This window comes from Sycon ciliatum, chromosome 9, assembly GCF_964019385.1.
Source record: "Sycon ciliatum chromosome 9, ocSycCili1.1, whole genome shotgun sequence".
NCBI lineage: Eukaryota > Metazoa > Porifera > Calcarea > Leucosolenida > Sycettidae > Sycon > Sycon ciliatum.
In genome coordinates, this window is record NC_088651.1 from 13,718,551 (window position 1) to 13,746,050 (window position 27,500).

Here is a 27,500-nt window from a genome sequence, read left to right on the forward strand (position 1 = left end):
GTAGACAGCACGTGTAAGAGAAAACAGTGACAGATGCTGAGAAGTGTGTCAGCTAGGGGGTGAGCGTGAAGAGGAAGTAGAGAGCTGGCGAACAGTAACGACATCTTCCCGCCCATCACCGCTGCAACAGTTCTCAGCGCAGGGCGTTCGTTGGTAAATCATCTCGCACAGACACAAAGCAATGTTCACTCTCAGCAGGTGGTGTCTGACTGAGACTGAAGACTGCTAGGTGTAGTGTGAAGTGTTGCACTGTGGTGATAGGCTTTGAAATTGCATGCGATTGCACAGCAATACTTGCTACTATGAGGTGTGTGGTAGCTTTCAGGCGTGCCGCACTTTGCAACTAGTTTATCTTCACATTTCCCCGTGTGGCTCCAGCTTCACATTATCACACTTCAATCACATGTCCACACACCAACACAGCTGAGGGCTTCTTTCACTCACTTTCACACAGCACAGTCAGGGGCATAGCAACCGGTCCGGGTTTGGCCGGATCACTTTTTTTAACACAATATCAAAAGTGCCCAGAATGCAGGACTTTGCACCCATATTTCAAACTTTTCCCGCAAGAGACCCCCACACCCGACCCCTCTCTGGCCGGACCACCTCCAACAGCGGTGTTACGCGCCTGACACTTCACCAGCTAAGTTATCCTACTCGCCACACCTACACACTAGCTGACGCATTTCGCATCACCTTTCACTGCTTCTTCTAGCACACTTCCCGGCTTATCTTGGCTGTTTGCAGTTCGATTGTTCATACTCATGCTGGGTTACGGGCCTCCTGGCCAGAATATTTGGCAAAGGAGATACTTTCACAGTCAAGAGATATGCCAGTTGAGACAGAGCAGAGTGTACACGGCTGCTTTGAAGCGTTCAAACTCTTAAAAAAAACTAACTGTTTTTTAGTATAGATACCTCTGCAAAGCAATCGGTCTAGGGGCGCATTCAGACTACCAATAAAACGTGACGGAATGGGAAAGTTTCCAAGGTGATTTGATCAAGTGACGTTATTGGCACCTAGCCGGCGGAAATGTTTTGCTCAGTACTGCTGCCATGGAAACTGCATTCTGGCAGTGTTACTGTATAAAAAGGTGCTCGGGCTGGGAGTAGGGAAAATCCCTTCTCAGTGCCGCGGTGAGCGCTGCACAAGTGACATCAGTTTATCGGTAGTGTGAATGTCCTGCACGGTTTTCGCCATTCACGGTTTGACGGGGTTCTTAGTAGTCTGAACGCGCCCTCACATAAAAACAAGAGAGCTAGCTCAGGACCCTGCGCTAAGCTCGTCATCAGCATGACCATTTCCCTCAGCTAACAACCACTCCTCCGGAAGCGGAAACGCGGTTCTTGAACCGCCCTGTACGCGAACCCATTGAGTTCTCATTGAGCACGCATTGAGCACGCACTGAGCAGGTCATGTGTCACGGGTGAACGCCCACCGGCGTCCCTGGCACCCCGCCAACCCAAATAATCAACGCCTACACAGTGTCTGGCATTTTGATTTCGATAAACATGATGGGGTTAGAGGGTATGTCTCTTTGTATCTGAAACATGCCATTTATATCTCAAACATGCCATTTATATCTCAAACATGCCGGTCTGGCACTAGCTGTACACTAATGTCGGATTCCGAAGAACAGGGAGGGATGGTACAGGGGGGGGGGGGGGGGGGGGGGGGTGTCAGCCTCGTCGCCTAGGCCGTTCTTATCTCCATGTACTATGATCTATGCACACTTGAGTCATCGTGTGTACATTGATATGCTGTACTAGGTGAGGATCTAGCCTGTTTGTTCTGTTCTTCGACACCCGACAGTACTGTAGCTCAAGCATATCCAAAGTACGAGTACTGTTAAACATGTAATTCCAGGTGTAGTAACATTTCGGTGCCAGGGACCTGCCCGGTTTCAGGTGTAATGTAGAATTAGGTGACCAGCCTACCCTTCACATACAGTGCATACTCGGGCGCCTTTTAGGCGTTATCTAAATCTAGGTGCCTGGTTTTCACTACCGAAATCACCGAAATTAAAGTTACACCGAAAATATCGTGTTTTACGGGTCGTCCATAAATATCGAACTTTTTTCACGAAACGAAATAATTTCGTTATGGGGTGGGAGGGGGTTGACCAATTTCGTTTCAGAAAAATATTGATACATGTACACGACCATAGGAGCAGTGACACACTTGCAACTTTTGCATGTACATGTATTACATGTATGTCAACATTTTTTACGTTCTGAGGGGGAGGGAGGCGTTGGGTCCAAACTAAAATAATTCGTTTCGTGAAAAATGTTCGATATTCACGGACGGCCCCTTACAGTATGTAGCGGTCAACAACAGTGTGCAACTCCACAGCTGGTCTGGTTCACGGCGGATTTTACTGATGACGTCACCTTTTTCAGAACCCATGGGCCATGACGCATATAGTACAAAGCACGCACAAAGCATGCACTGGACGTCGACATTCAACTTCATTGCGAGTTTGTGTTTTGCCTAGGGCTGGAACGAAAAATTACAACTTCGTTTCCCGCTTCTACAGCTTGTTAGCGTACTCATTGAGCAAGTTTAGTGAAACCCTGCATACCGAGTTCACGCCGCAACAGACTCGCTCGTACGGTATTGCTCGTGATCACTAGAAAATGTGACGTCAACAAAAAATTCCGCCATGGGCCAGACCAGCTGCGGAGTTGCACACTCTTGTTTATGTACTATTGATAATGTAGAAAATAAATACTCTCCTACAACCAGCAGGGTTTTTGTATGTGTGTGTACACGTGCACCTGTGTGTGTGTACGTGCGCACGTGCGCGCGTGTGTGTGTGCATCCATGCGCACGTATGCGGGTCTATGTACGTACACAAATGTGAGAAAAAGGAGAGTGCAAGCTGGTACACCCCGTTGATGCGTTTTTCGAATCACACAAGCAAGGAATGCTTCATAAATCACAGCACAACTAAATTCTAAGTTCATTCCAAAAAGGGAAGAGTGATTGGATGGCTCGGCACAACTGATAGAACTGACGCAGCCCAAACCTAACCGTATAGACTATAGGTTACAAACGCTACCTACTTGGACATAAGACAACAGAACACTGACCTGGACCAGTGATCACCGCCTCGATTTCCGTCACTCTCTCCTCCAGTGGCAGCACCTTCACGTCCTCCGGCGGTTCTTTCAGCAGGCCACCGATTTCCTTCACCACTTTGCGAAGGACTCCCGGAGGAAGGTTCTCCGCAGCGCTTGACATCGTGTAGGATGGGAGAATTGGCTACGGAGACAAAGTATTTACCAGCGGATGGGTCCCACTTGATTTGGTGCTACGGTGGTGAAATATCTCGCTCAAATAAAATTTCAGGGAGCAAGTCGAGTCGACGCAACAGGCACCACAGTACCTGGTCAGAGATAGTTGGCTATCTGTATTCTCCTTGGCTACTCCACAGTCGGTGAAAACGAAAGAACAGCTTTGCTTTGGAGCAAGTCTGAAGAACGTTTTATGCTTGCCACTTGATCTTGTCCATCAATAAACGCTCCACTGCCACAAATCGAGAACAAGACAGATTCAAAAAAGTCAGCAAGTGCCTGAGCGACCGTTTCCGTGGGGACCATGTCCGCACTACACCCAAAAATCAAAACTTCATGGTCCGTAGAGTTTTGGACGCTGAGTCGAATGGTGAAGGTCCCACTTCGATCCAACCAAGGAGGTATATTATGGCACCGCAGGCCGCGCACCTGAGGGCCTTTCTGGAAGCCTTACTCGATCGGATAGAGCGAAACTGAGCACCCTGGGATGCGAGCAGTTTTTAGTACTCCCGGGTCCGAAATCTCACCACCAGGCCGGGCTGATCAAAACGTCTGCCGGGTCTGCAGCCTACAAACGTGGATCTGCCGACACTGTGCTGTCGACGACATGTCCGGCAAGGCACCTTGCGTGAAAGCAAGGAACGCTTTTTTTTAGAAAGGAAGCTTCTTCTCCAAAATTAAAAAAAATTGAAAATTATTCCTTCTGAAAATATCATCGCGCTCTTGACCTCGAAGCTGACTGCTGAATGCGATTAAGAAAGGAGATTCCTGAAGATGCACCAGACTGATTCTGGCAAGCCGTCTGTCGTCTGGATATGCACTGTTGTTCGTCATGGTCAGCAATATTCTTCGTTCGTCCTTTCGTTTTCCTGACCACGATGACAAGCAGCTCTCATGCTCAGGTTAGTGCTACTTGTATGTCTGGGCACACAACACATCTGAGATGCACCCACTGACGTTATCGTACTGAAGAATGCAGCAAGGGTTCCTCGGATTCTCTTGATTTCGGAACAAATTTCCTTCACTTTCACCCTCTCCGTCTCTTCCCCATGCCCTCCATGCATGCACAATGGAGCTTGTATTTCAAATGTTGTTTTTATACTTTGGCAGTGCCTCTGCTACACTTTCATAGAGAGTGAGGTCCTGTAAATAGGATCCAACATTGTTGGTGGTGTGTGTGGGGGGGGGGGGGGGGGAGGTAGGTTTGCAGCCAGGATGTAGGAATGACACTTCTGCGCAGCAGGTGGCAATAGTCAGAACTGGTCACTCTACAAATCCCATACCTGCCAACCTTTGCAAACCTGAGATCGAATGACATACCTAGGCATGAAAATGTATACAAATGTAGCTCGCGGTGAGGCATGGAACTAATGCACTTTTGGGTGCCTATTACCACCCTCGATGTCGGGACGATCCCGGCTAAATCGGGATGGTTGTCGGGTATGAAATCGCAACCGAGAAAACCATTAAATTAAAAGATAAACTCGGCTGGAACGCCGCTTTTCTGGGAATAGAAAATGTGTAATGCCACTTTCGGCTAGTCCTTTTGCAAAAGTGATTCAGTGCCTCCCCAATGCTGTATGAGGGCCAGGACATAGCAACTTTCTGTATGCCGGGGGGGGGGGGGGTCATCGTCCGCAAGATTGGTAGAGTTACAGTTACATTGTATATGTAGATACATGTGCATCAGGGATTCATAGCACCTGGGGAGACGACATGAGACCAAAGTACCCAACGCGTTGTGAGTTTTGACCCCATATTGGGTAGTTCTACGTGATCTGTGATCTGTGCAGCTCTTAATCACAGGCTTGCTCTGTTAAACCCAAACGTCTAGATCAACAATTCTATAGACCTTATTCGATAACATGATTTTTGGACTCGCCTCCAGGGATTTGTCGTAAGCTGGGGCACGCGTACGTGAAACAAGTGGCAAGAAAGGCCCAGTTCGTACAAGGGAGTAGTAAAATACCGGTATTTTTCTTCTCCTATGTTCCCACGCCAAGTCCTCTGTGCACTGAGTGCAGGTCTCTTGCCGCTCCCTGGTTCCCGGGACCCCGGTTCACGTGATTGTGACGTTTATCGAATAAGGTCTATATGCAGACATGCATAAATAAACCCACAAGGACGGCTCAAACAGGCAGCCAAGGAGTGAAAATTTCACTCCTGTGGCTAGGGGTGAAACGAAGGCCTCAATTTGCCAAATGAACTTTCTCCATCGAAACGAACGAAGGTGTCGAATGATTCTTTTACCAGTTCACAGTTCCTGTTCACGCGCACTCCCGGAGGGGGGCTACTATGCACTTGTAGTGACACTTACCGTAAGCCAAGTTGCACCTATGGAAGCCAAGTGGAACACGACTAGTTGACTGTACAGACTACAGTACAGTATACATGCACATGTATACAGTGAAGATCAGTGCATGCATGCCTGCCGTAATCGTATGTTGACCTTCGTTCGAATTGAAAAGAGAGGGTCGTTTCGAAAAAGAAAAAAAGCTCAATGGAAGTATGATGCTGCTGACAATTCAAGACTCACTGAAATCGCCTTTCTGGAATGGATCATGCGCTCTTGGTTCATCCAATTGGATATGGACTCAAATCATTGTTACACCATTCTTGTTTGGTTAGTTATTCTACATCCCATAGCATGTACAATCCACCTTGTGAATAATGTACCTCGGGTTTACAGAACAACTCACAAATAACAACACAATCTTCAGATCTAGTGACCATTTGATTGCATACTTCCAACCTCGCGAGTAACAACAATACACCAATAACGACACTTTTCTCATTCACAATCGAGGGTCAATATTCCCCAGGTTGACTGCAATTGCCAATCAAACAGGAGGGGCGAAAGTCGACCACGGCTGAAAAGGCGTAAAGAAAATGTATGTCATGAGCTACATGGCAGAAGGAGGAAGTAGGTTTTCTAAAGCAAGAAACAGATGTGAATGAAGCACCAGGTCTGTCCATGCAGTGGATAGAATTATTGTATTGAAAGACAGGCTCTTTACGTCAGCTCGCTACTATTATACCTACATTTGCTTTCTGCCTTTTTCATGCAGGATTCTGAAAGCTGGAGCAGCTCTGCTTACCTCGACCACTGAACTTCCAACTAACTTCCAACCAAGTTCAAGGCAGTATTATGATGAATCAAGCACGCTTGCCATCATTTCGTCATTGCAAAGTACATCGACAATATAGATTTGGTGCTAACTATGTATGATGTAGAGTGTGCTCTATGTATCTATACTACTGATTGGCCTACATTGTACTTATGTGGGCTGAGAGTAATCGATTGTGCTGTATGGCAGTTTACTTGCATGTCATAGATGTTCACATTGCACTCAGCTACTGAATTGCGTTCTGTTGCACTGGCCTACTGCGGCCCACTGCAAATAGATTGTAGTGGCATGGGCCATGCCATAATTATAGTAGTATACCGGTACTACACCAACAGTTTCACTGGTGCACTGTACTTACTGGTAGATCTACATCATGCACAGCCTTGTCACTGCTTTTCCCACTTTTTATTAATTTACTGTACTGTACACATTTAGGCACAGCTCTTCCGCAAAGAGTTACTAGTATTTTCTTCTGCATACCTACTGTATACAGTGACGTGACTATGGCTGTGAAATCACAAATTTCTGGGTTGACAGCCTCGAACCTATACGATTTGTTTCTGAGAACGTGCTATAACTATCATTCTATTAAAGTATTCTACTGTAGCTCGCAGGACATGGAGTGCAATTACGTAAAGTTTCGAACACCACTCTTCTGTGATTTGGATGTCAAATTATGAAATTCAGTGTGTGAGGTAAACCCATGCATGGCATTCACTGCTATAGTATGACTCGGGGTAAAGTGTTCCAACGCATACTCATTATAGTGAATAGGTGTGTGTCAGTTAATCGGTGCCCAACGTTGTTGCTGCTGGATAACATATTCCGAGATAACTGAAGCTACACAGCCATCTAATGTTCAAACCAGGGAGTAGTACAATACCGGTATTGTACTACTCCCTGGTTCAAACATGCATCGAAGGGGCCGTAACGAGATCTGCAAGGCATGATTCTATACCTGTACTGTAATAAGACATGTATATAATTATAACGAGGAAGTAAATCTAACGCTTTTTAACGGATGACATTTCTTCGTTATAATAAGATCCGTTGAGGCCATACTGCTTCATTATGTTGTGTGTGGATATGCCGGAATACCTCGAGGTCGTTAAACATATCTTCTCGTTTAATAACCTATGAATTTTGGACAATCGTTATAATAACATGTCTTACAGTATTCGATGCTCTCTAGCAGGACATTCATCTGCCTCATTTTCTCTGTGCTGCATTGATGAGCGAAACCGCATGTTGTCCTCAGATTGAGTATTGTGTATGTAGTGGTAAAGCTCAAATACATGTACAACATAACAATCAATAACAATCCCCGTGTTTTACAACAGCACAAACCCAGCACCGCAATTCTTAATTTTGGGCTGTGGTGTTCTTAGTATTTCAGGCTGGATGTTCTAGGCTTCCACGCTCTTGGGCGCACGACTTTACTGTGCCGAAGAATATTTTCAGCCAATGAACCCAGCGCTTGGTGGCAAATGAGTGTCATGGAACAGCATTTTGCATGTGGCTTTCACTACATGCACATGTACAACGTTCAATTGATTCGGAAAAATCAGACGAGGACTTTTGCAGTTATGAGCAAGGTCCCCACGAATGGTCATGTCACTTCACAGAATACATGAACTGATAGAGTAGACGGAGGTCCCCTCAGAGAACGCTTGGGGAAGTCGGTTTCAACTGAGGACATATCCAAAACCATGCAAAGTACTTGAGCTGCTCATGACCCCCACAATTATCAGGCCCGCTGGAACCGGTCTGGTTGGCCACCAACAAATGTTTCCTGCTGTGGAGGACGTGTGTACCCGCCATATCACACACAAAGTATAAAAGGCCATGGACCAATCAAAAACTGCTTCCGGCGGTACTGATTATAGTACAGGTTTAAAAAAGCGGCTCCATTTTTGTCATACATCAAACCAACTCTGTCATTGCTATGCTACTCAAAAAGAGTAGTGATGTTTATTCACAAATGAATCACAATGCTATCAGAGAACTTCGATATTCTCCAATTTTAGGGGCACTGCAGTACTATGCAAAAATTAATGCTGCTTGGTCATTGTTATCAGTCACCTCAGTACAGCAATTAAACAGGCTGATTATGTGAACGAGATTCACGGCAAATCTTCTTCCATCAATGCTGTTTAGTCTTGAGTGGTCCACTGAGGCAGGAAAACAACCTGTTCGGTCCTTCCATACGAGAAACAGAAATTGAACATGTTCCAGGGTGGAGGTGGCGAGTATCGGCAATGTAATGCACCTTTAGGCCAACACGACCATCATTCCGACATGGATTCTCAAACACCTTCGCTCGTGAGTGTGCCTCAGAGTGGTATTCATCAACAGATGGCAATCCTGTAAAACACATGAAAAGACATAGCAGCAACACAAAGAAACCTAATGTTATAGAAACGAATTTGAAAAACAAAGTCTACTGAACCAAGGTACAACCACACTCCAGGAGGCAAGCAAAAGTGCATATAATCCGAAGGTTGGGATGCCTGTATGTATTGTATTTATGTATTCTCCACAGGCCTTTATATAAATAGCCTAAATCGAGGGAGTCTCTGTCATGCCACACTGGATACAACATGCTACCAGAATCACTTTTCCCAGTATTGATGATCTTTTCTTAGGGTGTTACATAAAACACATCTGTAGCCACTTCATCTTGCTCACGAAATCATACACCACCACACAAACGGGCCCTTCGGCTATTATACTTTGGGTGGTGATGTATGATATTGATAATCTATTGATACTAGGGCTGAAACGATTATATCGGTTATCCGTCTAATTGATCATTACAAGGAAACGATTTCGATTGCGCTGTCTTTTTCAATTACGCGATTCTAAAAAAAAGAAACGCCTGCAAGAATCAAAAGATGTCATGTACAGCACTACTAGATACTGTACTTTGTCCTTTTCCTCGTTTCTTTTTCTTGTCCATATGTTTTCCAGTAGGGGCCGTGAAAAAATAAAAAAATAAAAAACTTACTGTCTGCACCTGCACGTGATGTGCCACTGCATTGTGTAGAGTACCCGGTTTATCTGCATGTGTGTATGTACATGTATATGTGTATATGTCAACACGGCATACTTTGTGCTGGTCTGGCGCGACAATTTCTAGGACACAGTAATTGATATCATAATCGATAATCGAATCGATGCAAGGGTAGGTTAACCGATAGTTGAAAAGTGTAATCGTTTCACCCCTAATTGATACCATATCCAAGTCTGACTCTCACCGTGAGATCCTGGCAACAATATTACCTGGTACATGACGTATTTAGACACTGACATAAGCATCTTTTTGGAACAACACGTGTGCCTATCTGCTAGAGTAATGTGACACACATGCAGAATCAGTCATAGCTAATTTTACCCCCTCACTGTTGTATGCGCAGACTCCACTTCGCGGTGTCAAGTACTCTTCTTTCGGTGGGCTACTCCACTCAGGCGCTTGTCTTAAAGGACTCACATTCATCCTACAAACCTACACGATTTGCATAGTTTTCACTGTCGGCCGAAGTGCGTGCATTGCACACATTGAGATTCACTCCCTCCGTACAGGCCAGTACAGAGCTGCCCACCAATTGAGTCTGTTTTGCGTACTCAGACTTCTGATTTTCCGTATCTTGCAGTGTGTTGCGTACTGCCGTGTACATTGCATGCAACTTGCACTACAAAGTTTTTTGACACGCACATGCATGTCGGTGGCTGCATTTAGTAGTGTAAAACATGTGTGACTTGCACTCACGACATTATTTTTTTGTGCTACATGTACATGTTGTCGTGGTACGGCATGCACTCGCTTTGGTACAAGACTATTCATCGCTCAGCTTACACTTGCAATGCTTCTACACAGCTGATTGATCCTCTTCGATTTTCTATACCATTTGCTCAAATTCTGTAGTGCGGACAAGGAGTGATTTTCCGTACAAATACAGAAAAATATGGAGGGCTGGTACTTGGTAGCACTGCTAGTATGGTAGTGCCAGGCTAAGCTGGCTGGAAGATCAACTACTTTTTTGGTTCTTTTAGTCATTTTCACGACCTATATTTTCTTTATCATGATCCCCGGGGTGTGACGTTCTTGCGAATGCAGAAACTCAGTCTTTCTAACCGAGTCTCACGTGCACTGTGAATTTGTTCTTCTTTTATTCACACTGCCATGTATCGATTCATCGCTTCTTCCCACCCGAGATCCTGTGCAACAGTGATTTAAAGATTGGCTTTATCAAATAGTGATCAGAGAGAGAGAGAGAGGATCAGTTGTGGCTGCTGTGACAGCTGCATAGAGTGTAGATTGGTGCAAACATCATTGCCCAGCAGAACCGTATTCATAGGGACCTGCGTTTAGCATTTGGAAGCTATTTTTTAGAATTTTTACAGGCCCAATAAGCCTGAAGAAAAGAACACCTAACTTAGACTGTCCTAACGTTATCGAACGCACTGCCAAAGTAAAAACAACATTTGAAGTGCAAACTCGATTGTGTATGAATGGAGGGCATGGGGAAGATACGGAGAGGGTGAAAGTGAAGGAAATTTGTTCCGAAATCAAGAGAATCCGAGGAACCCTTGCTGCATTCTTCAGTACGATAACGTCAGTGGGTGCATCTCAGATGTGTTGTGTGCCCAGACATACAAGTAGCACTAACCTGAGCATGAGAGCTGCTTGTCATCATCGTGGTCAGGAAAACGAAAGGACGAACGTAGAAGATTGGTGACCATGACGAACAACAGTGCATATCCAGACGACAGACGGCTTGCCAGAATCAGTCTGGTGCATCTTCAGGAATCTTCTTTCCTAATCGCATTCAGCAGTCAGCTTCGAGGTCAAGCTTTTCAGAAGGAATAATTTTCAATTTTTTTTTAAATTTGGAGAAGAAGCTTCCTTTCTAAAAAAAAGCGTTCCTTGCTTTCACGCAAGGTGCCTTGCCGGACATGTCGTCGACAGCACAGTGTCGGCAGATCCACGTTTGTAGGCTGCAGACCCGGCAGACGTTTTGATCAGCCCGGCCTGGTGGTGAGATTTCGGACCCGGGAGTACTAAAAACTGCTCGCATCCCAGGGTGCTCAGTTTCGCTCTATCCGATCGAGTAAGGCTTCCAGAAAGGCCCTCAGGTGCGCGGCCTGCGGTGCCATAATATACCTCAACCAAGCGTTCCTGAGATATCTTCGGTTTAAATTGTACTTTCGGGGGATGCGCCATGACGTCATGCGGCCGCGACACACCCCCAACACACCCTTCTACGTCATTGAGACTTGCTTGCCTGGGCCAAGCTCAGAAGTACAGGTATTTTGGTATGTGAAAGGAATAGTTCTGACAAAGACGTCCTCACCATGAGCGATTCCGACGTATCAGACGAGCTTGAAAGCTCAGAGCCTGAGCTGAAAATGTTTGGCTTCGGGCATGAGCCGAAATTTTCAGGAAAGGATATGGCAGCGCAAGCGGTGGCTTCCAATCGGGCTGTAAATGTGGATGAAGCAGAAATTACTGCAATTGGAGAAGTCGCTCTCCATCAGCAACATCTGGCAACCGGTTGGCTGGGCTATTTCGAAATGAAGCGGCAGCCAAAGCAGCTCAGACAACCCTGACAATCCGTAAGTGTTTTCACAGTATAGTCCTACGTAATGCTCACAAATCGAATCGTTCTCTTCATATCGTAAATTGTGTGAAATTTTGTATTCGCACAGTACTCAGATCAATAGTCTCCTCACTCGTACTCCTGTACATGGAGTTTGCTGCGTACCATGGCTAGCATTATCTCCGTGAAAGTCGTGCAATGTGTATCGGTTCACTTGTGCTTTATCTCACATAAGTGGACTGCACTCAATTCGTATTGTGGCGAAATACATTCTCACCTTTTGCATTATCACTTAGTCTTTACAGAATGCTGAGACGTTCTCTTGTATTTCACGTAGCTGTGTACCAACAATTACGCTGTGCACTCTAGCAGCAGCAGCAGCACAGTAGCATATTGAGTGCGTTTTGCCCTACTGTGGTGTCTCATGACTGCATTACCGGAACAGCTCTGTCTTTGATTATCATTCTAAAATGTGTGCACATATCCGCCTGCGCCCCACACACACGCATGCACATGTGCTCACCTTGGTGGGCACATAGTATAATAGTCACACATGCTCACGCACGCAGACACGCAATTTCACAAGCGCGTGCGCACACGAGTGCATAAGCATACAAGTGCCTGTGCACATGCTCGTGCACGCACACATGTGCGCACTCATGCACTTGGTTGCATACCCACACATCCCTCAGGATCACTAACGGCAATGCATCTACTACTTGTCATTCCATGTCCCTCCCGCAAATGGGGAGAGAATGACATAAAGGAGAACACAGAATAGATGACGTGAATATATTTGGAATGTTATATTACATTACACAAAAGCACACGCATGTGCGCGCGCACACACACACTCACGCAAGTGCGCGCACACACACACACTCACGCAAGTGCGCGCACACACACACACTCACGCGCATGCGCGCGCACACACACTCAGTGTCACGCGCGTGCGCGCGCACACACACGCGCGTGCACCCCCACACACAATAATAATAATGTCTGTCTCTCACGCGCGTGCGCGCAAACACACTCACGTGCGCGCACGGGCGCGCGCACGCACACACTCACGCTCGTGCGCGCACACTCACGCGCGTGCGCGCGCACACTCACGCGCGTGCGCGCGCACACACACACTCACGCGCTTGCACGCATACACACAATAATAATAATGTCTGGCTCTCATCTGCATCCATACTGAGAAAACCCAACGAGTTCCCGAATAGGTGTACACCGTTGCCGGTATGTGGACTATCTTCTCTCCTTGAACTGCGGGTCATTGCGTGATGTAGCTTATCAGCAGTACATACTGTGTGTTCATACAGGAAAAACTTGTGACATGCCAGCTAGAGGCGCTGGCGCTGCAAACAGTCCTTCCTATAACCTTGGGGCGGTGGCAGTGGTCGTAGCTCAACAGTGAGTCACTGCGACCGATGGTACAGCCGCTCTTGATCTTCTTCCTGTAAAATCAAGAACAGCAATCGCAGACAGGTTCATCGATCGCACGCAGCATAGCCTAGGGAAACAGGAGATCTACTGCCGTCCACCTCATCAGGCCGGTTTCGGAAAGCTTCACATTTCGTAGTGATGTAGTCCAAAACAATTCTACAAATGCTTTGGAAAAGAAAGAACTACATACAGTAGCTAGTGTTTTTGAAATATTGCACTCACCTCCGCTTTTCGACTGACACTTCACAGTTGTAGTATTGTTTCTTCTTCCGTCCAAAACAACAAGAGTCCAGAGTCAAACCATGCACAGCAACTAAAAGCCGCGAAGTCCGTTTCACGCGCGCGCGGGAAACGGCACATGCTACATGCATAACATCACGATGTACTACTACTACTACTACATGCATCATGAATGTCTGGAGTGGCCAAGGAATGCCACAGCGCGTAGGAACACGTGAACACTACATCTCTCCCAAGCACAGATGAAAAAACGTAGGGTGAAAAGTGGAAAACTGAAAACACGAGGCATAGATAAATGACTTGATGTCAGGCTGTCCCTCTCCCTATGCTACAGATAGAAAAGGCGGAGCAGGTAAACAGTCACACAAAGGATAAAAGGGAAAAAAACTGAAGCCAGTCTGAGATTCAGGGTGGACTTGATGCACACATACATCAGGTGGCGCGTGCTGTTTGGACATATTTGTGGACCGCCTTGGCCGAGCGCGGTGGCTGCTGACGCCGCCGGTGGGGCAGGGGTGGTGTTGTCGGTGGTGGCGGCGGTGGCGGCGGGGTAGGTAGTGGAGGCTCGGGCGACGGAGGATGAACCACGATAGCGGGAGCCGGCTTCATAAATGACACATGCCTAGAGACCCGCTGGCCTGTGACTGGATGGGTGATGACCACGGTGGAGCCCGTCATCTCGTCCACAGTCCATGGGTTTGGATCCCAGATTGAGTCGAGCTTGTTGTGCTGCCGTTCGTTCTTGCGCAGAACTTGTTGACCCGGCTTGAGGGTGATGGTCGAAGCCGGTTGCGCACTGCGATGGTGGTTCGCCGCCTCGCATTGGCGGGCGCGGAACGCATGCTCCTTGTTCGCCGTGACGGTCGCATCTGGTGCTGGGGCCGTGCACAGGCTGGGGAGAGTGTCCCGGATGCTGCGGCCGAACATGATGGTAGCTGGCGGCAGGCCTGTGGCGGGGTGGGGAGTGGTGCGGTATGCGAGTAGCCACTCGTCAAGTGCAGCACGCAAATCTCGGCCATCCAGTTGGGCAGCACGGAGGACCTTGCCGATCGTGCGGTTCATCCGCTCCACTGCACCATTGGCTTGGGGCCAGAGAGGAGGCGTGCAACGGTGAGCGATGCCCATCTGGGCCAGGAAACGGTTGAACTCCGCCGAGCGGAACTGGGGGCCGTTGTCAGAGACCACTTCTTCTGGCAGGCCGAATGCTGCGAACGCACTGCGGAGCACTGCAAGTACGCCAGCTGTAGCGGGAGTGGAGTTGAACACGTGAGTGACTGGGTAGCGACTCAGTTGGTCCACCGCAACCAAGAGTGTGCTTCCGCCCGGCAAGGGGCCATACAGGTCGACAAACACCCGTTGCCATGGCGCCGTCGATGGTGGGGTCGGTGTGGATTCCGGCCGGTATGGGCCTGTTGGCGTGTTTGCCTGACAGGAGAGGCATTGGCGGCAGAGGGATTCCGCAGCGGACGTCATGCCAGGCCACCAGACTTTCGTGTACAGTCGTTGCTTGGTCCGTGTCATGCCTTGGTGGCCGGAGTGGGCCAGTTGAAGTGTCCGCTCTCGGAGAGACAGTGGAATCACCAGACGATGGTCCTTGAGCAGGAGACCGTCGGCGGCGGAGAGTTCATGCCTTTGCGTGTAGAAAGGGCGGATGTCCACTGCCTTGTCGTCCCACATGCCCGTCTGCAGTGACAGCAGCACGGCCTGGAGCGTTGAGTCTGCTCGAGTTGCGCCTTGGATGTCGGACAAGAGGAGGGCGTTGGGAACAGAGGACTGCGCGATGGCATTGATATAGGCGGTGTCCTCCTCCTCACCAACATTCGGCAGGGGAGGATGTGGCTGAGGGTGACGACTCAAGACGTCTGCTGGGTTGGTAGGGCCAGGTTCATACACCAGCTTGAAGTGGAGGTCTTGGACCTTGAGAGCCATCCGTTCAATGCGGGGTGGAGGTCGTGAAGACGGGTGAAGCAGCTGTAGAAGGGGCTTGTGGTCGGTGTGGACCGTGAAGCCGGGGTCGCCGCTGAGGAAATGGGAGAAGCGCAAGCAGCCGTACTTCACACCGAGGGCTTCGCGTTCCGTTTGCGAATAACGCTGCTCAGTGGGGGTCAGGCTGCGGCTTGCGAATGCGACTGGTTTCAGCTCGGAGTGATCCTGGACGACTGCTTCAGGAGACTGGCAGAGAATGGCGCCAAGGCCAACGGGTGAGGCATCGACGTAAAGGTGAGTGTGTTTGGTACGGTCGAAGTAGGCGAGGGCCCGATCAGCTGCTATGTCGGCTTTGATGGCATCGAATGCTGCCTGAGCCTCGGGTGACCAATCCCACTGCTGACCCTTGCCAAGGAGTTTCCGCAGGGGTGCCGTCTTGGTGGCCATGTCGGGGATGTAATGGCGCATGAATGTCGCCAAACCCAGGAAACTCTTGATATCGGAAGCTGACTTGGGTGTGGCGAAAACAGCAATGCTCTCTTTGTGGTGTGGTGCAGCCTGAGTGCCCCGGCGACTGTAGATAGTCGACATGAAGGCCAGGCGGGTTTGGCGAAACTGGCACTTCGCCAGGTTGAGGGTAACATTGTGGGCACGTAGGCGTTGCAGGCAGACGTGCAGGCGCTCATCGTGGACTTGGGCCGTCTCGCCGTAGATGAATATATTGTCGTGCACGCTGCGAACACCTGGGAGACCCGCGAGGACACGGTCCATGGTCCGCTGGAGGATCTCAGACGCTGAAGCCAACCCCATGGCGAGTCGCTTGCACCGCATTAGGCCGAGGGGTGTGTGGAACACGGTGAAAAGACGGGATGACTCGGCCAGTGAGATCTGGTGGAAGGCCTTGTTCATATCCAACTCGGTGAACACGGTGGCCCCTGGCATGTCAGAAGTAATCTCCTCGAGCGTGGGGATGGGATGGCGTTCCCGTGCCGCAACGGCGTTGACATCACGGAAATCCTGCGTGAGGCGCACTTTGCCCTTGCGCTTCGGCACGACCACCATTCGGGCAACCCATGGGGTGGGGCCAGTGGCCGGCTCGATGACATCCAATGCGAGCTGCTCATGGAGCTCAGCGAGTGCGTCCTCCTGGAGGTGGACAGCCACTTTGGATGGTGCGTGAGCGACAGGGCGGGCGTTGCCATCTACGTAGATATGGGCTTCTACGTCGTTGATGCAGCCGAGGCCCTGGAAGCGGTCGTGGTACTCAGCAAGGTCGTCTGGCAGTTGCGGACTTTCGATGCTGTGGACCAGCTGGATGAGGCCAAAACGCATGGCGGTCTCGCGGCCAACGATAGCAGCGGTACGTGGCGCGTGTGCGACAACGAGGAATGTTGCCGTCGAACTCATGGTAGCGGAGGAAACACAGAGGGTGATGCTACCCAGAAGAGGAAGAGGTGAAGTTGAGCCGTAAGCAAAGATTTGCACATCCGTTTGCTGAAGTGCTGCACCAGGGGCAACCTTTGCCAGGTCATCAGTATTGATGATATTGTGACTGGCACCACTATCCACCAAGACAGTCAGGGGTATGCCGTTGACGTGCACGGTGCGCCGGGCATCCTCACGGCAGGGTGCCGTAGATGGGCGAGGCGGAGAGTCGGTAGAAAACAGCTCTGCGCCAATCTCTAAAGAATGAATGGCATGGTGGCCGCTGTTGACAGCGTGCTGGTCAGAGTGTTGGTGGGGACGGCGTTCCCTGAACGTGCGGGCCTGGATGGCGGAGTCCGAGGCGCGGCACGCCGCAGCGAAATGGTTTGGCTTGCCACAGCGGCTACAGAACTGGCCCTTGGCAGCGTCACATGTGGCATGGCCTGGCTTTCCACACCGGTAGCAGGTCAGACCGGATGAGGTAGACTGTGGACACTGGGCTTGGGGCTGGCGTGCAGCTGCGTAGCCGTGGCGCTGTGACCCTGAGAGGGCATCCACATGGGCAGGCTGGGGTGCTGCTGACGCCAGGGAAGCGACGTGGGCGTCCTGCTGTGAAGCCACTGAAGAGCCCAGAGAGGCGTCCTTGATGGCGAGTACATGGGTGATGCTGGCCTCATACGCGCGGGCTGCTTTCAGAGCTTTGTCGGAGTCGAGGCCATCGATCTCCAGCAGTTTTCGCCGAAGGGCGTCGGACTTGCAGCCGATGATCAGCTGGTCCAAGACGGCCAATTTCTCCGCGGCCGTATCCGGGAAGCCGCTGCGTTTCACGTGGTCGCCCAAACGACAACAGAAACCCTCCATAGTCTCGTTCGGCTGTTGACGAAGCTGACGGAAATTGAACCTGAGGAGCGTTTTGTTTTGGTGTTTATCGAACTCGTCCTGCAATGCTTTGGCGAGGTCGTCGAATGTTGCCCCTGTGTTGCTGAGAGTGGGCACGAGTTGCTGGATGTCGTCTCCTCCCAGGTACTGGAGTAGCCCACGCTGTTGGTCGTCATCGCCAATTTTGGACGCAGCAAGATAAAGTTTGAAACTCCGTGTCCAGGCGGGCCAGCGCGTGGCGGCATCGTAGAGGGAGACATAAATAGGAAAAGGTCCAGGGGGCGGAATGGCGGGTGGTCGGTCACCCATGCTCGCCGCGGAGGAACGAAATAGCTCGCAGCGCCAATGTAGTGTTGTTTCTTCTTCCGTCCAAAACAACAAGAGTCCAGAGTCAAACCATGCACAGCAACTAAAAGCCGCGAAGTCCGTTTCACGCGCGCGCGGGAAACGGCACATGCTACATGCATAACATCACGATGTACTACTACTACTACATGCATCATGAATGTCTGGAGTGGCCAAGGAATGCCACAGCGCGTAGGAACACGTGAACACTACAACAGTGTGGCGTGCGAAAAAGGACGCACCACAGTTTCATCCACCAGCGTCCGCATCGGATGAGTGCCATAATATTCCTCCTGAAAATCCTCCTCTGCCAAATGGCTGGAACACACGCGAAGGATTTACATTGTAGTCCCTAAATTGTCAAGCAAATAATTATGTCGCTTGATAGCTGCTATGGTGCACTGCTCGGCCTGTGCCAAGCACAATCCTTCAGAAATTGGTGCAGGTTCATCCCAGGGGGGTTACCAGTAAGATTATAGTAGCCAACAACACAGCCAGAAGCCATGATGACACAAATACCCTCTTCTTCCATGGACAAACAGAAGGGAGATGCGAAATCCCAGTGTTTCTGGATCTGGCCAAAGGATCACCAAGTCTCAATGACGTCACGGGTTTGTGACGTCACGGCACGGACCCGAAAAGGACAATTGCAAACTGATATATCTCAAGAACGCTTGGTCGGATCGAAGTGGGACCTTCACCATTCGACTCAGCGTCCAAAACTCTACGGACCGTGAAGTTTTGATTTTTGGGTGTAGTTCCCCTTTAATGTTGACTACAAAAATAACGACTTTCGCCAGTTCGCGTTTGATTTGGGCCTTCGATCGAGGCTTTGGTTGGCTCGAATCGATCGCAAGCGCGGTCATTGACAATGCAATATGCAGAGGCTCCCCTGAAGCCTTCCGTCAATCTCCATCACCAGTGGTCACTCCTTCTTCTCCCCAAAACGAGGTACCGTCATTGTAGCCGTCAGCAACAGTACGACGGACGACTGAGGGTGAATTGCTTCCAACACAAAAACTGCCGCAAGTCAGAAAACAATCAAGATAATCTAGACTACTAGTTCCCGAAGATTTCATAACGTCACAAGTTGACAAACAGCTGGAATACTGCCGGTAGCTTTTCTGGAACGCCATGTGAGTTAGCCCTCTTTAAAAGATCTTTCGCGTTGAAACATCGCGTTCCAACACGCGGAGCGTCATTTCGGACGTGCGATTCCACGTTCGAAATTGGAAAAAAACGTGCAACGCTAACTCTCTACTGTCTTCGAACAAACAGTTACCGTTCAACCACAATGAACACACACACACACACACAGTAAAATAGGCTTTCCCCAAATCGGCCGGCCGAAAAATTCGCTGAACACGAGACTTATCGAAAAATCGCCAAGCCTTTCGCCGAATTTGGAGGGTTCCTTTGAGAATCGCCTAAAATCTAGGCCTTGAGAGATTATGCTAATATTTTCGTGAAATTATGCTTTTCGCTTTGCTGAGAAAATTGCAGAATTATGCTATTTTTATGCTAAAAGTTATCATATTTATTATGCCGCATTATGCTCACATACATGTACCGTAAAGTACCGTTGATCCGCCCCCTCTCTAATTTCCGCCCCCTGTCGATTTTCTCCTTGTGAAGCGACTTCGGCGTATACAACGAAATACGATGTTGAACCGACGCATGCACTGCTGTACACAATACTTTTCGTACTCCACTGCTCGCTAAAACGGGCTGAAAACGTACAACTGCGACACTCCACCACGTGATGTGAGTTTTCGCCGTCGGCGTACCCCATAGAAATGGTATCAGGAGCTGCACACTCTTGGGGGGTTATATACTCTTGGTACTAGTGTTAGATAAACGTTGTTTTAGTTCACACACTCATGTTGTTGGTTTGAAAGCATGAAACAAAGTGGAGGACACAGTGTTCGAAAACAGAGACCTTACGACAACCATCCACGGTTGGTAGAGCCCCAGTGCGTTGGGAGCATCTGAACCATATGGGTGTTGAACCCGGTTCTGACCCTCAGTGAGCTTTGGAGAGCCTCCTAAAAGTCGGAGAGGATATGTACATGTAAGAACAGCTCTCGAACTTTTCCGAGAGGATTTAGGAACGCACTCTTAAAAATTAATGTCAGATGTGAATGTTGACGTCATCCAGCTTCTACATAATTGGCATTAATTGCACAAACAGTCATGTAGGTAGTAGGCCTGGGCCATGGCCCATGGCTGGAGATGCTCGAAAATATTTGTTCGATTCTGCATCGATTCACATCGAGCCGAACTGAATCCTACCCACAAGCTTACCGACAGTTAGGCTGCTAACGCGACTGAACAAAATGATCCGGATATCCACGGAAGTATCAGACGACAGAAGTTGGAGGGCATATCCTTATCCGACAGCCAAACGTCGCTATGGTTTATTTTCTGTCACTTTCCTTGGCTCTGACCGCTGGAATGCCCTCCCAGCGGAGGTCCGCTCAAGTTCTTCCCTGCATACCTTCCGTAATTCTGTTCTTCATTTTTTAGGGTACCCAGTCAAAAGGCCTTAGGCCTGTGGGGATTGCCCTATCAAAAATTTAATAATAATAATAATCCGCGACGTCCATCTCCCAAAAAGAACTCGAACGTGCTTTGTCTCCTGACGATACTACAATTATGTAGGCGGCGCTAGCGCTATGCGCTAGGCAAAAATAAAATATTTGCGGGGAAATAAATTTTTCCGAGGAATATCACATTATTATTATTACCCGTGGCCGCGCGTGGCGGGAAAGGTGCTGATTGGCTGGAGTACTCGGGCGACGTTGAATAGCAACGTCGCAGCATTTATCTGCTCCCGCTCTGAACGCGACTACTGTAGTTCACTTCGACTTCGCTAGCGATGAAAACAAGTCACTGGAGTTCTGAGTCCTGAGCGAGACGAATTGCTTGTCCATCATCATGGTGGCTTCGAATTCGGACTTTGAAGTTGTCGATGAGAACTCGCCATCTCGGTGGTTGTGGGACGTTCTGCCGTTCTCCGAAAAAAATAATGGCGAACCGTCCGCTGATTCGCGAGAACAGGGTCAGGAAAACAGCTTGGCAAACTTCAGGGACTGCATTTGGATAATTTTCCACCAGATAGTTGGCGAGTTGTCTAACGAGAGCGTACGTGAACTCGCTCTCACTGAGTGGCGGATGTACGAAGCGTTAGCACCTGTTCTGCAGAGGAGGAAAGCCGAACTGTGGGCACTCCTCAGAACGCCAAGAGAACTACTCGGCCGCACGCGCACCATAATAAATTTACAAGTGGGTTGGCGTAAAAAAATGAAACCAGCTACATAATTATATGTCTCACCTGACCCAGGTGGACATCATATGTTTCACAGGCTGTTGCACTCCCGCACTTTCGCCTAACTCGGTCTGCGAGAAGCGCCTGAGACATTTTAGACGAACTCTACGGCTGGGCGACAGATTGATGTGCTATGTTGGTTGGCGTTATGTGCTTACTCTGCAGGTGTACGAATCCAGGACCTGTGACAATGAGCCATTACAGCTCGGATTCTTCCACAGAGCGCAGTATTGATGGTGGTGATGTGGACGGCAACCGCGCTACCAATTCAACCGGCTTTTTTCAAAGCCACCCAACAATTCAAAGAAAGATGGTCTCAATTCCAGTTTAGAATGCACACACGCGCACGCTCGTACACACACACACACACACACACACACACACACACACACACACACACACACACACACACACACACACCTTGACCTTAACCTTGATCTTGCCCATTGCAATGATAGTGAATGTCGGAAAGTTCAAGTGAGAACACGAGCGCAGAACTTGGCATGCCGTTTCAGGTCTCCTGGTCGACGAAACGGGCGTTCACAGACACAGAGAAGAGGATCAGGAGCGGGCTGTGGCGGTGGAGTGCAAGTTGCAACTCGTCTCCAGCCGGGACGCTCTTGGCAACTCTCAAGCCAGGTGGTCACGCCGAGGTCCGCCAGGTCAGTCGACACCAAATCTCGCCACCTCTTCTTCGGGCCGTGACGAGGACGGGGGCAGGCAGCTCGCCGAAAAGCAATTGCTTCGGTGCGCGGGCGTCGTCCATCCTGCCGACATGACCCAGCCAACGAAGACGGATCGTGCTGGTGATGTTAGGGTCAACACCGAAGGAAGCCGCTAATGTGGCCGTTGTGATCCGATGATCCCACTGTTGACGACGGCCGATACCCACGATGGACCGAACACACTGATGGTCAAACGTGTTCAGCTTCTGGAGGTGACCTGCCTTGGTGGTCCACGTCTCCGCACCATACAAGAGGGTCGTGAGGACGACAGCGTCATACACACGCCTCTTGCTGCGAAGCGACAGGGTCATGTTATCAAAGACGGGAGCTTTGAGGGCTCCGAACACAGCTGAGGCTTTCGCAAGGCGAGAGCGGACATCAGCACAGGCAAGACCATCCGAGGAGAGCACATTGCCAAGGTAGGTGAATTGGTCCACCATCTCAATTGGGTCTGCTCCGACAACAATGTCACGGCGATCAGCAGACTCACCCACAGCCATACCCGTGGTCTTTCACACACACACACACACACACACACACACACACACACACACACACACACACCGAACACAGGGTGGATATGTTAGTAGTAGCAAGAGTCCAAAAACAGTTTATGGACTCTTGCTACAAGCCATTATTATGTCTCATCGAGCATGATGTTTTCTGGACTCCTAAACTATAATTGATTGGTGTACGTAAGTGAATGATGAAGGTGCTAGGTACTAAGGTAGTGCTTGGCTGGTAATGCTTGAAACATTTTTGCTAGTTTCTGCTCAATGCTCACAATGCACAACGTTAATTTTGCAGAACTACACAAAGCTCACTTTTATTTTCGTTTTTTTGTTATCCTCTCCCATGCCGTTGTACATAAGCGGCTTGCCGCGAATATGTCTATACTACTACACAAAAGCTAATGCTAGCTACTGTGAAAACTTTCGCTCGACATTGTATATGTTTCGCTGTTTTCACGACCAGCACACATCATAGTATTTCCATGGGCATTCAAGTGAACCGTGACTTCACAAGTTGGGACTTGGCACCATAAAGTTAGATGTTTGAGAATGTGCGTCCCCCCCCCCCCCCCCAGAAAATACGCGTGCAATGCAATCTTGAAGACCGACTAAAACCTCTGCGGGGACTGACCGTTGCGGGAATACCTGTAAGCATGATTTAAAAACTAACAAAGTGTTCATCTGTCGGCAGATGAAGAAACTGCAGACAACAAAAAACGGAACAAAGGCCAATACAACTGATGAGTAAAAGCAAGAAAACGAACAGACAAAGCGATGGCCAGTGGTATACAGGGAAAACACAGCGCTAGTAATACGTATCAATGTAGCAAAGAAAATTTAAAAAGATAAAACAAAAATAATAATACTGGACTACAAAACTTGAAGACGAGCGGGGAGAAGTGTAAACAAATTTCGAGAGAGGAAAGTCGAACGCAGAGAGAGGAGAGTAAAAATTACTTGAAGTAGATTTTTGTTATCAACACCTACAGTTCTGGTGGTCACGGAAGAACTGGGCGGGGAGGGGCGGGGGGGGGGGGGGGCAGCCTTGTGGCCTAGACCGTTCTAATTTCATCTGTCTACAGATGAGTACTTCGAAGTAACAGTACTGGTTGGCATGGAAACCGTCACCCGATTTTTTTCCGGGTGAAAAAGCCGAAGACCAAAACGAATCCACCAATGCTATAGATAATGCAGTGGGTGAAGCTGCACGCAAACACGACATTCACAAACGTCGCTACCCACACTACGCAGTAGATATCATGTGCCTAAGCTACACTACGGGGGGGGGGGGGGGGGCTAGGCGAACGGGGGTGGAATTCTAGGAGGCCTGCCTGTAATGCCTGAGATACAAATACAAATTAATAGTTACGATAACAAAGTGTCAGTGGGGCACAATCCTGGCGTGGATTACTTGGCTTACGCGAAGTTTGCAAGCTTCTGCGTTTGTGGACTGCGCTACAATGTTGGCCGTGCTCGCTTACGGCAGCTTTGCTCGCTTGGCGGCCGGAGCAGCTTGTTCTGTGGCAGCAGCAGCAGCACTACCACCATTCTCTACTGCATCATCATGCTCGTCATTATCGCTGTCTATGAAGCGTGCACCACGCGACCGCTTGACCGGCGGTGACAGACAAGTACGGTCATCAAGGAGGCCGATGGAGGTGACGGCGGAGACGTTGTCACCGTTGGCATTAGCAGCGGTCACCAAGTCTAGAAGCGGCGTAGCGTCCAGGCTATTCTCTACAATGTTGTCTTCCAGACTGTCGGTCACCAGGGGTGATGGCGACGCCGATAACACTGCAGCAGCAGCAGAAGGACCTGGGTCACCATTCGCTGTGGATGTCCTGGGAGCCTTGCGGCCAAACACAGCACCAGCCTTGGCCTTAGCAGCCGCCTTTGCTTCTGCTGTCAGGTTCTGTACAAGAGAAAACAAAATACCAAAAGAAAACAAGAAACTCCACTCATTTCACATCTCCAATGTGAACCAGAAAGAAAAACGTAACCAATGAAAACTCCCGACTAACAAATTCTACTGGTAATTCCCGTAGGAATTATGCGAAAAATTATGCTAGCATAATCTGTCAAGGCCTACTAAAATCTACCAAAATTAATGTTGTTGTAAAGTGCGTACGAACGACTGATGTCGCTGCAAGCATGACCGCTCGGCGCTCAAGCTCTACTTCAGTACGTGTAGCACTACTACTAGTGCTTTGAGCTGAGGTCGTGTAACTCGTGTCCCGGTTTGACTCCTCTCAAACAAGCCGATTAACCCGATTAGGAAGATGGTTACTGAGTAAAATGCTGCACTACAACATACAGCTACAGACAGTCTACTCCACTATAAATAATCCAATACTAGTACAGTCCATTCACTATAAGTGTGCACTGTTCTTACATACTCCCATCATACGACTATGTACAAATACAAGGCAGTTTTTTTCTAAGTGAATGCACGCTTGCTTGCGGCTCCTTTAAAAAAAAGCCGGATCAAAATCTGTCCAAATTTGAGAGAGAAAATGGAAAATTAATTTGTTTAGCTCGCTTTGCTGGCTAATTTCCGTGCATTTGCATGCGCCGCTGCTTTGTCTTTGAAGAAGTCATGCACCTTATTGATCATCTCAACGCATCCACGTGGGGTATTCCCTTGTCAGGCTGGCGCTGGCCTACATGTAGAATCCATGGGGCATACACAATAGACCTTTGACTGGATGGAAAAGAGTGTACACTTATAATGGGCCCTTTGACTGGAAAAGAGTGCACACTTATTATAGTGAATGGACTGTAGTACAGTACTAGCAAGAGTATAATAACCCCCCCCCCCCCCCCAAGAGTGTGCAACTCTGCATAGGGTCTCCGACGGCGGAACTCACACCACGTGTCCCATATACCTTTGTACTACGTACAAACGTAGGATAGCGTGCGCGCAATGCGAAAATCTGCCGTGATCATGCCGGGGATTTTCATATGCGCAGTGAGTTTCTGTCAGAGAGTGCTTTTTTTAGTACTCCGTTGCTCGCTAAAAACGGGCTGGAAACGTACAACTGCGACACTGCACCGCGTGATGTGATTTTTCGCCGTCGGCGTACCCCATAGAAATGGTATCAGGAGCTGCACACTCTTGGGGGGTTATATACTCTTGGTACTAGTGTTAGATAAACCTTGTTTTAGTTCACACACTCATGTTGTTGGTTTGAAAGCATGAAACAAGGTGGAGGACACAGTGTTCGAAAACAGTGACCTTTCGACAACCATCCACGGTTGGTAGAGCCCCGGTGCGTTGGGACCATCTGAACCATATGGGTGTTGAACCCGGTTCTGACCTTCAGTGAGCTTTGGAGAGCCTCCTAAAATTCGGAGAGGATATGTACATGTAAGAACAGCTCTCGAACTTTTCCGAGAGGATTTAAGAACGCACTCTTAAAAATTAATGTCAGATGTGAATGTTGACGTCATCCAGCTTCTACATAATTCTACATGTAGGTAGGCCTGGGCCATGGCTGGAGTTGCTCGGAAAATATTTATTTTGTTAGATTCTGCATCGATTCACATATCGAGCCGAACTGAATCCTACCCACAAGCACAAGCTTACCGACAGTTAGGCTGCTAACGCGACTGAACAAAATGATCCGGATATCCACGGAAGTATCAGGCGACAGAAGTTGGAGGTCATATCCTTATCCGCGACGTCCATCTCCAAAAAGAACTCGACCATGCTTTGTCTCCTGACGCTTGGCGATAGGTTAGGCGGCGCTAGCGCTATGCGCTAGGCAAAAATAAAATATTTGCGGGGAAATAAATTTTTCCGAGGAATATCGCATTATTATTATTACCCGTGGCCGTGGCGGGAAAGGTGCTGATTGGCTGGAGTACTCGGGCGACGTTGAATATAGCAACGTCGCAGCATTTATCTGCTCCCGCTCTGAACGCGACTACTGTAGTTCCCTTCGACTTCGCTAGCGATGAAAACAAGTCACTGGAGTTCTGAGTCCTGAGCGAGACGAATTGCTTGTCCATCAACATGGTGGCTTCGAATTCGGAGCTTGAAGTTGTCGATGAGAACTCGCCATCTCGGTGGTTGTGGGACGTTCTGCCGTTCTCGGAAAAAAATAATGGCGAACCGTGCGCTGACTCGCGAGAACAGGCTCAGGAAAACACCTTGGCAAACTTCAGGGACTGCATTTGGATAATTTTCCACCAGATAGTTGGCGAGTTGTCCAACGAGAGCGTACGTGAACTCGCTCTCACTGAGTGGCGGATGTACGAAGCGTTGGCACCTGTGCTGCAGAGGAGGAAAGCCGAACTGTGGGCACTCCTCAGAACGCCAAGAGAACTACTCGGCCGCACGCGCACCATAATAAATTTACAAGTGGGTTGGCGTAAGAAAATGAAACCAGCTACATATATGTCTCACCTGAGCCAGGTGGACATCATAATTATGTTTCACAGGCTGTTGCACTCCCGCACTTTCGCCTAACTCGGTCTGCGAGAAGCGCCTGAGACATTTTAGACGAACTCTACGGCTGGGCGACAGATTGATGTGCTATGTTGGTTGGCGTTATGTGCTTACTCTGCAGGTGTACGAATCCAGGACCTGTGACAATGAGCCATTACAGCTCGGATTCTTCCACAGAGCGCAGTATTGATGGTGGT

General features: G+C 49.0%; 1 protein-coding gene across 1 annotated transcript in view; it reads right to left on the reverse strand.

Annotated features, from left to right (window-relative positions):
• LOC135824574 (ubiquitin-conjugating enzyme E2 S-like) overlaps positions 1-3,525 on the reverse strand; it is a 7,321-nt gene extending 3,796 nt beyond the window's left edge. The window contains exon 1 of the mRNA XM_065337308.1: positions 3,093-3,525. Within this exon, the coding sequence (XP_065193380.1) occupies positions 3,093-3,243 (151 nt within the window). The 5' untranslated portion in view covers positions 3,244-3,525. The remainder of the gene's footprint in view (positions 1-3,092) is intronic.
• Positions 3,526-27,500: the final 23,975 nt, after the last annotated feature.